The sequence below is a fragment of the Parasteatoda tepidariorum genome, chromosome 6 (assembly GCF_043381705.1).
Source record: "Parasteatoda tepidariorum isolate YZ-2023 chromosome 6, CAS_Ptep_4.0, whole genome shotgun sequence".
Taxonomy (NCBI): domain Eukaryota; kingdom Metazoa; phylum Arthropoda; class Arachnida; order Araneae; family Theridiidae; genus Parasteatoda; species Parasteatoda tepidariorum.
Window position 1 is genome coordinate 61,486,004 of NC_092209.1, and position 13,251 is coordinate 61,499,254.

The 13,251-nt window shown below is 29.3% G+C and overlaps 1 protein-coding gene across 1 annotated transcript in view; it reads left to right on the forward strand.

Annotated features, from left to right (window-relative positions):
* Positions 1-2,674: 2,674 nt before the first annotated feature.
* Positions 2,675-13,251, forward strand: part of LOC107457178 (MARVEL domain-containing protein sing) — an 18,245-nt gene continuing 7,668 nt past the window's right edge. The window contains exons 1-3 of the mRNA XM_016075276.3: positions 2,675-2,966; positions 9,167-9,349; positions 10,450-10,590. Coding sequence (XP_015930762.1) covers positions 2,853-2,966; positions 9,167-9,349; positions 10,450-10,590 — 438 coding nt within the window. The 5' untranslated portion in view covers positions 2,675-2,852. The remainder of the gene's footprint in view (positions 2,967-9,166; positions 9,350-10,449; positions 10,591-13,251) is intronic.

Consider the following 13,251-nt stretch of genomic DNA (forward strand, 5'->3'; position numbering starts at 1 on the left):
GCTTATTTAACCAAAAAGAAAAAAAAGAAAGAAAAAAGAAAGAGTGTTTCTAGTAACATAAGAGTCAGAAATTTCGCTCCGACTGACTATGATGTTACGAGTGAATGTGATGATAGGAGTATTATAAAAATAAGATTTTTTTTTATTTTCGTAAGTAAATTATGACAAAAAAATAAAGTAAGAATCAGAATTAAGCATGCATTCTTTTTAACCTATATGAAGGGGGAAAAAGATAAAAAAAAAAAAAAAAGGAAAAAAAAAAAACAAGGAATAGAGAGCGGAAAGTCGCTAAAAACTGTAGACCTACTCCAACTATTATTTTCTAGAACACCTAAACGTTTTAAAAACACCTAAAAATTAAAAAAAGTGTAAATCAAATGAGACAGTAATTAAAAAAAAACCAGTTGATTTATAGACGAAATACAGTTGTCGAAAAATACCGAAATTTGCGCAACCATTAAAGAAAAAATTTAGTTTGACTGAAGTTCCAATCTCCAGAGTCAGTTAGTTAGAATGACAAAGTTTTGTAGTCGTTGGAAAAATTTTCATTGTTTGCCACTTCTTGTAACGGGAAGATGCTGCTTAACTTCCCTAATGTTGTCATCGATAGGGAGTTTGTCTTAATATGCGTCTTTATAATTGGATTCAAAATTACCTAAAAGATCTAATAACTATGAAATATCAAGTACATTAAATGAAATTCGGAATTTGAAGTATATTACGAAATTTTAATGAATGAATATTCTTTGCGTGATAAATATTAGCAAAATTTTTCAAGCATAAGAATTATTCGTACAAGAGCAAAATGCAACGATATTGCATCAAACTCAAGTTAAAATTTCACATGTACAAGGTTAAACAGTGCAAAAAACTATGTTTGACGAAAATTTGAGAGAGAAGGAAAAAACAATGAGAGTATAAGGAATTTGCAATATCTATATGTAATAAGCTTTCCGAATGAATTGAAAATCATCGATGAAAATATCTATTTATTTGCTTCCTGTAAATATTTTCTAAATATTCCAATGGTGGTTGTAAAAATTATGCAGATTAATTACAATTGTTTTTGTGAGAATGTTTGTCTTGAGGTAAATTTGTTTACGATATTTCAGATTAAATTAATTATTAAAAGTTCGTCAAGAAATATAAGCTACTATAAAAATTAAAAAAAAAATAGTGGTAAAAAAGTTCTAGTATATTTTGTCGTAAAATGAAGGATGGCGGTTGTGAGCTGTTTATTAGCTGAAGATGATTACGCTAGATAATTTATGCAAAAATACATATGAAATTGAACGCTGTCTAAAATTAAATTCTGGCTACGGCTCAGGATTATAGATCTTCACACTTTAAAAAGGCTGAAAAAATAAATAAATAAAATTAAATACCAACTGCAATAAACTTTTACGCTATACATTTAGAATATACAGCAGATAAAATGGCAAACAAAATCTTTTTAATTAATTATAAATTATTTCCAACCATTTCCATAAAAACTTGGTCTACAGCAATAAAATACTGTAAGAAACTACATTTTGACTCTTAATCACTTCTCGATCGGCGACGCATATCATACATTCAGTGTTTGTGTGCTCGTTTGGTAAGCGGCCTAATATATGCTAAATAATTAATGCAGACGATATTTCAAGTTACAGAATCAGACACAAAAACGTACTTTCTTTGAATAAACATACCCCTTTTGCGACGCATTTGCATTAATGACCCAAACCAATCTGCAGCCCGTTGTGAGCCAGGGGGTCACAACGGGCTGCTGCGGAAGCCTAAGACTCCACATGAAGCCTAAGACTCCACAATTTCATGACCAGCGCCCTTATTGTGGCAATGTGGTCAGCATTGTGCACAGGCCTCCTTTACTTCCTAGGCAAACTGGTACCCTTCGATCTGAAGCTGGATGGGCTTCAACCCGCCCTGGGGATCGAACTCCAGTTCGTCATACAGACAGTTCAGTGTCTTAACCAGTGAGCCATCACTGCTGTCAAGTCTGAGAAAGATGGTCCTAATTGTTAGGACAGGAGAGCGGTAATAAGTTTGAACTCTTTAATGTCAATTTTATTTTTTTGCGTATTTCGTCATATCTCGAGAACTTCTTAAGCGAATTATAAAATTTTTGCAAACAGTTATAAAATTCGTTTATCTATAGATAATTCAATGGATTATCTATAGATAAACTATAGATAATTGTGATAATTCACAATATCTTCACAATTTATTATTTTTTATTATTTTATTTAATAACAGTCGAAAAAATTTTAAATTGATAAAATTTTTTCATTGATAAAATTTTATCAATGAATTTAAATTGATAAAATTTCTTCGAAGTATAAAAGTTTTTACATCATTTTAATGAATGTAATTTCATAAGGCAAAATACAAAATTTCAGTGAAATATGCCTTGAAAAAGCGAATTTTAAGAAAGTCGTATATTTAAAATCTGACCCCTTTAAACCATTAAGATTAAATCCTAGATGGTTCGATTATTAGATCAAATTTCCTTCAGAGTAGTCCGTTTATTTTTTTGAGCACTGTATATATATTGATGTAAAAAAAAGAAGAATAAAATGTTAATTGTTTAATTACAGTGACAATTAGTAGTGAGTACTGAAATTTTCCCCCCACATTTTGAAAACTGTCTGCCTGTTTAGACAAGCAGCATTAGACGTTCATTTACCTTTGCAGGCTATGACACTTTACGCAATGTCAGTGATTTCTGCCAAGAATCTTTTTTTCGAAACCGCGAAGAAACATCCCATCCTTCTCTTCCTCAGAAACTCCTCAAGTGCATCCTTGATCTTCATCTTCTCGGGATTCTTGAACGCAGAGCACGTACCCGAACGATGCCTACTATAATGATGACCACGATGCCGGCGGTTACGCAGCAAAAACAATGCTGCTCGCTGCATACTGATTTCCTGTCCAGACAAACTGGACTGTGTAAGCTTGCGGAAATTGTGAGTAAAGCTAAGCATGAGTCAGTAATATTCCTTTTCCCTTTCTTTTCTTTTCTATAAAAGAGTAGTTTGAAATATACAGCCTTTGAAAGTATTTTTTTTTTAAAACTTTTATTCTACAACTATCAACTAGCTTCTTTGAGAGGCCCCTACCCCCTCCACATTAGGTTTTTAAGTCAAATTATTAATTTGTGTTTTCTTGATATTTTTTTGTACTTAACAAACTTTTGATGATATAGTATTATCAGATAGTACTATATCTTACAAAAAAACCAGAAAATGAAGAGGGTCGCTTTATTTGCCTACAAAAAATAGCGCTGTGCTCGCTCGAAGCATTTATAGAAGGGCGACCCGCCTTGCTTGCCCTTTGATACCAATTAATATGCCCCCTTGGCCATTTTTGTAAAAATAAGCCACCATACCTTAAAAATACTGCATTTCATTCATGTTCCATTTTAAAAAAGATTAATTGACTGTTTAAATAATAATTTCACCCAGGTAAAATTATCTATGTTAATAGGTTTAATTCTGATTATTATTACAAATATTTACCTTGTTAGGATTATTCTCAACTAGTCAAATGCTTACAAGTATATATTTTATTTGGGAGACAATATAAAATACATTTTTTAAGTAGTTTAATTTAATTCAAAATTATTTTTTAAATAAAAAATTTTTTTTAAAATAAAAAATGTACCTTTAAATATTAATTTTCTCATAATTCTCAGTTTAAATTATGGAGAAAAGCTCTCAAGTTGTGTATCAATTTTTCTTTCTCTAGTTTACTTTTTTCGAAGAAAAATTATACACAGATATTGTATTTTAGCATGCCTTTAATCATTTTTCTAAACTACAAATTTTTCTTCTATTCTGATAACCAGAGAGAATTACTTTTAAACATACACAAAAAATATAGTATTAGAAGGTAATTCAGAAACTGTTGGGGATAAAATTCAATAACATAATATTACAAATTTTGATAAAATTTTATGGTGTTGAGTGAGTGCCCTTTTAAAACTCAAAGTACCCTTTTATGAGAGGTAGTACACTGCCTTTTTTTATTCCTAGGGCAAACTCTGACAGTGTTTTGTAACTTTTAAAATTCTATGAATTTTTCCACAAAACTATAGAATAGAATGACGTGATTTTTATTTTGAGGAAATATTTTTAAACTGCACGTTTTCAGTTTTCAGATTTTTAAAATATAATTTTACTGTAATTTATTTTTATTGCAGAAGCAATTTTTGAAGCGTGGGATATTATTGAAAAATGAGGATTAATAATGCTTCAAGTTTAAGAAAAAAAATAATATGGAACGAAATTTCTTAAAGCTAAAAAAATCAACGTAATATTTTTTAAATATTTTTTCATTCTTCGATAAAAAATCTGGAAGCAATTCCATTTGCTTATGTTTAGTTTTTTGTGTAGTAAAGTTTTGCTTAAGTTTTTTGTATTCGGATATAGCAACAACTGGATATAACGAGCATTTTTCTGTTTCTCAAGTCTCTAGTAATATCCGGGTCCTGGTTCTACTGTAATTAAGTAATTAAGAATAAGCAATTGTAATTGTAATTGAGAATTGAAATTAACAATAAACAGTGTAAAAAAGTTAATTAAATGTTATTATTTTTTTTAAAATCGTGACAAATTTATAAAAAGTTTTTAAATTGTTTTTCAATTTAAAACTTTTCTATTTTATTTAATATATTTTATTTGAGATTTTTAAGTATGTGAAAATAAAACAACATAACCACATCTCATAATGGTGCAGTTATTTATGTAAAACTTCATTGAAGTGGACAAAAAGATCCTTAAAAGATATTTTCATGAGCATATTTTCCACGTTATGATTTAGAATCTGGGGTAAATATTTTATTAAGCCAAATGTAGTAAATTAATTTAGTTTAGTATACATATATAATATACAGGATGAACAAAAATTATTATTCCAAATTTGGTGCTCAATTGCAGGAGTTAGCAAAAATTTCTCCAGTATAGTTCAAGTTCAATAAAATACTTGTTCAGGCTTTTTAGGAGTGATTTTTGTTTTCACCTAACTTCGACAAAGAAAAGCGTAAGTTCATGCCTAGAAATCACTGAATAGCTCATGAGTTATTCAGTATAACTCTGAATAACACTTTTTTTAATTCAAATTTTTGCATTTAAGACAAATATTTAAAATTATTATTGCATGTTATTAAGTAATATTAATTTCTATTAAGAAGTGTACAAACATATCTATTTCATTTTTATTAGATATTATTGAGTGTCAAAGTTCGAAAGTTCGATCTTTTTTACCCATTCTTAATGTGAAATAAAATGGTAAATAGCAATTGGAGAAGTATGAAATTAATTTTCCAAATTTTTGACATGAAACTCTGATTCTCTTCGTAATGCTTAAGATTTTTCCTGATACAAGCAACTAGGAATCAACAAAATTAAAAAAAAATTCCAAAAAAGTGTAACTAAACATTTATTATGATTAGTTAAGGAAATTATGAAGAAAAAAATTTCAAAGAATACGAATGCTTTGTATTTGTCTTGGAGTTTTTTTTTTCCATGAGGAAATCTTAAGCTTTTTATGCACTTGAGATTTGGAATTACCAGATTTCACCTTGCTTTTATTTTCCAAATTTGCTCCCGGATTTTATTGGTCACAGTACAGACGTAAAAAAATATTATAAGTAGTAAACGGATCACAGAATCTCCTTTCCGTCGAACTAACCTTATAAGGTTTTCGTAGTTTTTATCTCCATGTAACGCAAATGCGGATTAGTTCCATCAAAAATCTTCTAGGTAGGCTAGTTTGTCCCAATCCATGATCCAGGGTTCTTATTGTCTTCTAGGTTTGGTTCAAATTACAACGCTACGGAGTTGAACATTGGCAATCCTGAACCAAAAATGAGTCTGGTGTTCAACACCGCTTATAAAATCAAATCATATTAAAACCAGTGTGGCACACTAGCATACTCAAAAATAATATATAGGATACATATAAGAAAATTTGATACATTTTAAAATTTTCTAGTTTACTGATCCTCACAAAAATTTGTGTACGATAGAAAGAAGAATGGAAAGTAAAACAAATTTGAATAAAAAAATTCTGAATGCGTTTTTAAATTAACTTATCTGTATTATTTATATGTTTCCTAATTGTGTAATGATAAAAATAGATGTTTTTTTAAATATTCTTTATCTCGCATTTTCTATAACGTTTATTCGTTCTATTGTCATTGTTGATGTAACTGTCAGAACTGATTTGAAAACGTGTTTTTAACTCAGTACTAAAGTGTACTAAAAGCACAAATGGTGTATAAGGTGAGTTTTTTTTTCTCCAAAATTCATGTAAATTTAAAAGTTAACAACTTACAACTATTACAACTTAAATATATATATATATATATATATNTGTATATATATATATATATAATTTCAAGCTTTTTTTTTTCCGCGTAGGTGCAGTATTAAAGATCTACTTTAAATTCTCATGTCTTGCACCCTTTTTACGAATTTTATTTAGTGAATTTTAGAATGGTAATTTTTTTCTATTAATTAAAAAGTGATTTGAATTTTTTTTTCAATTTTATTATATATTTTTTAAGTTATTGAGGAGAAAATATAAGACAAAATGATTAATTTTTTATGAAAAATATCCATATCTCCATAAATATTTAAGATAGGTTTACAAATTTTATGCAATTTTTGCAAAATAACAAACAAATAAGCCGATGCAAGTTACAAGCTTATTGCTTTATTTTCTGACATCGGTTTTTCAAACATAGTTGTGTTCGTTCGTAATTTATTATCATTCTCTCAAACCTAAGAAAGCTTTAAACTTTATTGCTAAGTATGAGAAATTACATGATCCTAAACACCCCTGAAGTTTCCATTATTGCAATTTTAAACTTTTTATCTAGCCGAGTGAGTGGTGAAGCAAGTAAGTTTGGGAACCTAGGTTCCGAAAAGCTCTGAATATCTCTTTTTTTCTTATCTCTTCTTTCTAAAAAACCAAAGACTTATATTTTTACATGAACTGAAGTAAGTGTAAACGTATTTTTTAAAATAAGCAATATCATATAATATTATGTAAGACTCACGCCACAAAGATGGCTCTTAGCCAATCCAAATAAAATGAAATATTTTTCTAATATTGAAATACGAATTTATAATTCGTTCTAAATACACGAAAATACGCAGTAAGTCTGTTCATTAATTTAATTTACAATAAAAAATTTTCAGAATCATTTCCCTTTCGTTGAAATGTTATAAAAGTGCGAGGAAATTTCTCGAGGGGTTTCTTATGAGACCTATCTTTCCATCATTAGCCCACATCCAACCAATATCAATAAAATGATAGATTTTTGTACTCAATTTAAAATTATTATTGTTTTCACTAAATAAGCGAACACAAAGTACATAGACACAAATAAAATTCAAATCCTAATTAAAAAGCAATTTACATTTCTTTTTAAACACATTGAAAATCCACGCACATCTACCTGGGTAGCTCATCAATGCCTATCTACTGGTCTTGTAGATGGGTATAGCCCATATTGCATGTCACCGGCATCGAAGCCATGAGGGTCAGGACCCCCCCCCCCTCCAATAATTGGGAAGCCAGGGCCCATTTTTTTGAGAAAATATATATCTGTTTTGTTTCCATAACTTTTACTTTTTTTTTTTCTCTCTCTCTCTCTCTTTCTACATAGTGCAACTTATTATTCTTGTAGTGCATCTTGACGTTAGATACACTACAAGAGTACGTTGAAAGGAAACCCCGTTTTGGCTAATCCTCCCTCGGTCAACATACGAATTATTCTTGCAAATAAAATAAACACGTAGTGACATAATTAGCACTAATAAAATAGTTAAGTGAGATTCAGTTTTCTATGTTATAAATACGAAAAATTTTATGTGTAGTAACAGAGCACTGCACTCATTGAAAAAGAAAACGTTGGATCCCAAAACCGATACCAGCTCTTCTTTGTTTTCAAGCAAATTTGCAACAACATTGATACGGTTGTACCATTAACCTTTAATTTAACCATTTTACCATTCAAATTCAACCATTGAATCATGCAAATCAATTTTAACAACAAAGCTCAAACTATCACCGGACTAAGATAGCAACAAATTCACAAAATATTGTGAGCATGCTAAGAAATGTATGACTGTGTGCGGTTTCTCAGTCTCGAAGTTAAAGATGATAAAACTAGCCTGTCAACATTCTGTTCCTATTTATTACTTTGCTGCTTGTTTTGTTTATTCTAACGCAAAGCAAAACTTCCCTCTTCTTCTTCTACTAGCTCTAAAGCCAGCTGCTGGCCTTGATTGACTCAGGTAGCTTACTCGATTTCAATCTGTCCAACACCAGTACTTTGCATCTATTTATTCATAAATTATCGTTAAGTTTAAACTTTTTTTTCCAATAATAGCAAAAATTGCAAATTTTTCTTTCGTATTGGATAAGAAATGTTTTTAACAATTGAAAACCAAGGAGGATGAACGGCTTATGTTCATTTTTCTGATAAATGACTATTAGATCGCTATCTGATGCATTTTGAGGATTACTAATCGTGATAGCTCAATGGTTAGACTCCAGTCGGGATGGGCTGTGTTTGATTTTCGATTTCTCTAAGACCCAACGAGTGCATACGATATATGTGCTCATAAAATCTGTGGAATCGAAAGACCTGTAGTTGGTCTCTGAACGGTACCATGAATACAGGGATCTGTGGAAAATTTTCTTCCCCTACAGATCTATGTCTAAATTGAGGAAGTGCCCTCATAATGGGTGGAGCTACCATCTATCCGTGAGGTTCTGAATCAAGCCGTACTTGCAACCTTGCGGTGCTCTTTTGTCAAACGTAATGCGTACATTCCTGACTTAATTCGCAAGGCCAATGGCTGGCGTGCTTGGATAGTGCAAGTATCATCAGAAACAACAACAAATTTTAACATATCAATAATTCATATTTTCAAAATCATATCTTTAACATCGGTTCTCTCCGAGAGTTATTACAAAGTGAGGGTAAGTAGTTCTGAGGTTCCTGTAAGCTCGCTTCCTTCGTTTTTTCTTACAATCTGCTTTCATGAATATAAACTGTTCTTCCCTCTTAATCTGCAATCATTTTTTCTCTTATGCTTGTTATTTTTTTAAACAAATATTCATAAAAATTATTATTTTATACTATTTTTAGATTTTTGGTGGGATATGCGTCGGACTCATGATTACTTTTGGCACGCCAGTCTGGATGACTTTAGGCATTGCTTATCCTATTTTTCTAGTCAATGCTTCTGCTTCGCTGATATCTACATCAGTTAGTCTCTTCTGCTATATTACGTCTGAATACACCTACAGAGCTGTCAGGACAACCGTTCTGGTAAAATTTGGACCAAACTCTCTTAATATAAGTTAAATAGACACTAATTTAAAAACTTCTGAAAATACGACTTTTCACTGGTTGTCCCAAAAGTGACCAGCGATTTTTAAAAAAATTCAATTAAAAAAATTAATAAAAACGGAAGTACATAGAAATGCACGGTTTGCTCAAGAAATTTATTGCAGGAAGCTTGAAATTAGTTTCACAATTCCTCAACAGACATTCGTTACTGACCAACAAACTCTTTAAATTGTTTTATCCTGCGACTATTTCAACTGAAATACGAGCATTTACTAGTTTTGTCATCAGACTGCATAAAGTTGTTCCTGCAGATAATGGTTATTCAGCAAACATTGTTTTACAGTTTTTATCAATTAGTAACGCCATCTGTTGTTGACGATTTTGTAACTTGCTTGCAATAAGTGCTTCGTTTCTTAAGCATAAGGTGTCAAATCATGCATTTCTAATTCTTTTAAATTTTTTTAAAATTGATTTATCATATCCTTGAATTTTTTGGAACACTCAGTATTGTCTAGACTTATGAAATAGTTTAGTTTCCTAATAAATAGCTTAACAATGTTATTTTTATTCATTTTTCTTTCAGATACTGTATTTCATTGCACTATTACGATGTAAAAATTGTTATTCTACGGTACAATAAAAAGTAAACTTTATCTTAATTTCGTAATCTAAGATAATTGTAACAAAGAACCTTCTATTGACTAACCGACAGGAACTCCTATTATCTCCATTAATCTACAAATTCATTTTATTTTATATATTTAAAATATTAGGAATTCTGAAAAAATATTAGGGAAAAAGCATAATTTGATCGAAAAAGTAAGCAGAATATTTCATCTTAAAATATTTTATTTTAGCAGTTGGTCATACAAACATTTAAAGTTAAACCAAAAAAATAACAAGTATTTATGTTTGAAATTAATAATCCAAATAAACATTTCTTGAAAATTATCCTATAGAATATATGTTTTAGTATTGGGCTCAGATAGAAGGCTTGTCAGAAATGCCGAAAATATCTGATCGTATTTAATAGAGACTAAAAATATTAAGTGTAACAATTTTTATCTCCCTAATTTCAGGAAGTCTATCAGAATGCAGTGGCAGCCATTTTGTATGCAGTGGGTTCTTCATTTCTAATTATGCAAACTTCATTCTTTTTATGGCCTATGTACATCATTATTCCATACTTTCAAGCTTATCCAGCACTCATGACTGCAGGAGTAAGATATTTTATTATGCATATTTATTCCTTAAAATATTTATTCTTAAAATGAAGAACTTATAACGAAAAGAACATGTTTAAAATCGTTTTAACATGAGCTAATTTTCAAGATTTGCGTAGATTATAGTCTGATCCTATGTTTATAGTAGAACAATAATTTAATCTGATTGAGTTTTTAAATAAGACGGTTTTATTTAAAAATATGTTTTATAAACAGCTTCATTATGTTTTGTTAGTTCTAAAGTAATGGCATTGGAAATAAGTGCAAAAATGAAAATAAATAAATAAATAAAAAATAAATAGATAAAAAAATATTTTGAGGCAAATTTTTAATTAGAATCCAATCTAATAGAGTAAAATTTGGTTTAAAAGTTAACGAAACCCGGACGTCGGGTTACAGATTAGGCTTATTTTTAAAAACATTTAGTGAAGACTAAAGTATTGTGACTGTTTATTAATTCCTTTCACATACTTATTTGTTAGCAAATACGAAAGAAAAAAATGCGAATAAAAAAGTTGTATTTGTCAATTTATAAGTATGTAAATTTTTTTATTTATTTCTTGCAAATTCACCCGTTCAGTTTTTTCAATCTTTTCTTTCTCTATTCATTCGCTTTCTTTTGAAAAAAAATTTAATAAAATTTATAGTTACCATTGTGGCATCAAACCAATAATAATATGATCTAAAATTAAAAGTTGACAATAAAAACAAACACGCAGAGGGAAAAACAGACAAGCGCCAAATGGTTGTCATAGTAGCTGAAAATATTAAACGCATCGCAATATTATAAAACACCTGTTATTAGGTGATTTTCGCTTAAATCAAAATTCTTTCTCTCTATATTTATAAAGATATAATTTATAAACTTAACGATAAATAAAAAAAAATTACTTACATTGCAAATCTTCTAAAAGAATCATTCTAAAAATTTGAATTCACTTTATCAATATTCCAAAGTTACGTGAGCTTTTAAAGAGATGATTTCGTTCAATTTTGTATTTTGCCATTTAAAATTGCTTTCCTTAAAGTGGCATAAAATTTTTTATACCTTACTATTCAAAAGTTTTACGACTATTATTTAATATAAAGTAGTAATAAATTATAAATATTTACTAAAAGATATATTTAGAATGGAATTATTTTTGGATAAACGAATTTTATAATAGTGTGCAAAAAGTTTTCAATTCGCTAAAAAAGTTTTCGAAGTATGGTGCAACGAAAAAAATAAATTAACATTGAGGGGTCTGAACTTTGACCGTTCTCGTAATCAAACAATTGGGACAATATTTCCCAGATTTGCGGCAATCTGGAGGGTAAAAACACAAATTCGTTGGCAAAAAGGTATGTTAATTCAAATAAATTGAGTTTTCGCGTTTGATTTCATAAGTTAAAATATCCTCTGCACTAATTAATTAGCAAGGACGCCGGCAGGGGGTGCAAGGAGGTGCACTTGCACCCCCCTGGCTTTTTTTTTTTTTTAAACACTTAAAGAGATACAGAAAAACAATTTTGCTATAAAATTTTTTTATTCAAAATATTTTCACTCAAAAACAAATTATTAAGTAATTATTGATACATAACAATTAAAATTTTTTTTAATCAAACAAGAATTGAAATCGTCTTGTTTGCTGTCTAAATCTGTTCATAACTTTTTCAATGAATGATCTGGAGCTGCACTTACGTTTGCACTAGTACCAAGATTAGTCTTTTAAATAAAATCTGGAAATCTTTAAATAAAATATTCTTTGCTTATACTAGGGTTTAGACTAGAATTGTCAGCTTTACGTTTTTTTCAAAAATAACTTCTGATATCACTCATTTTAATTTGTTTTTACAAGCATGCCATACTTTCCTGTAAGAAGAAAATTAAATGAAGTATTGAGCAAACACTCATTCAGCATTAAAAAATACTACTCTCGGAAATTCATTATTGTAAATACTGATTGAAGAACTTAAAAAAAATTCGATTAAAAATTGAATACATAAATCTGTAAAAAAATACTTACGAAAAGTTACTTTTTTCCACAAAAAATAACAGAATGCAGTCAGTTTGTAAAATCTATTCATAAGTCGAACACTCGAAATTAATTTTTTATCTAAACTGTAAACAAAAGGTTTTTTTCTTGGGCAGATATCTGAGCTATATTTTTAAATTTCGTTTAACAAAAAATAAATAATATTATATTTTCTATTAGTTAGTTAGATTAACGGAGGTGTACAGTCCGCAAAAAAAAAAACGAATCACCCTGAATAACTTTCGTTCTAATGATCGGATTTTCACGAACTAAGCGTCAATCTTAATGGTTCCGGGGGGTGACCTCAAATATGCTAATTAATTAGTGCTAACTATTAATTAAGTTACGAAATCAGACACAAAAACGTACTTTCTCTGAATAAACATATATTTTTTTTTACATATTTGGATTACTAACCTTCAAAATATAGGGGGTAGCCGCAATCTGGGAAATATGGTCCCCATAGTTTGGTCAGGAGAGCGATCCAAAGTTCGTACCCCTTAATGTGAATTTCACTTTTTACGTTTTTAGTCATATTTTCAAAACTAATAAAGCAATTTAAAGAAAATTGCACCCACTCATAAAACTCATTTACCCAAAGATAATTTCATGAAAAAAATAATTTTTAATAATTATTAATTAT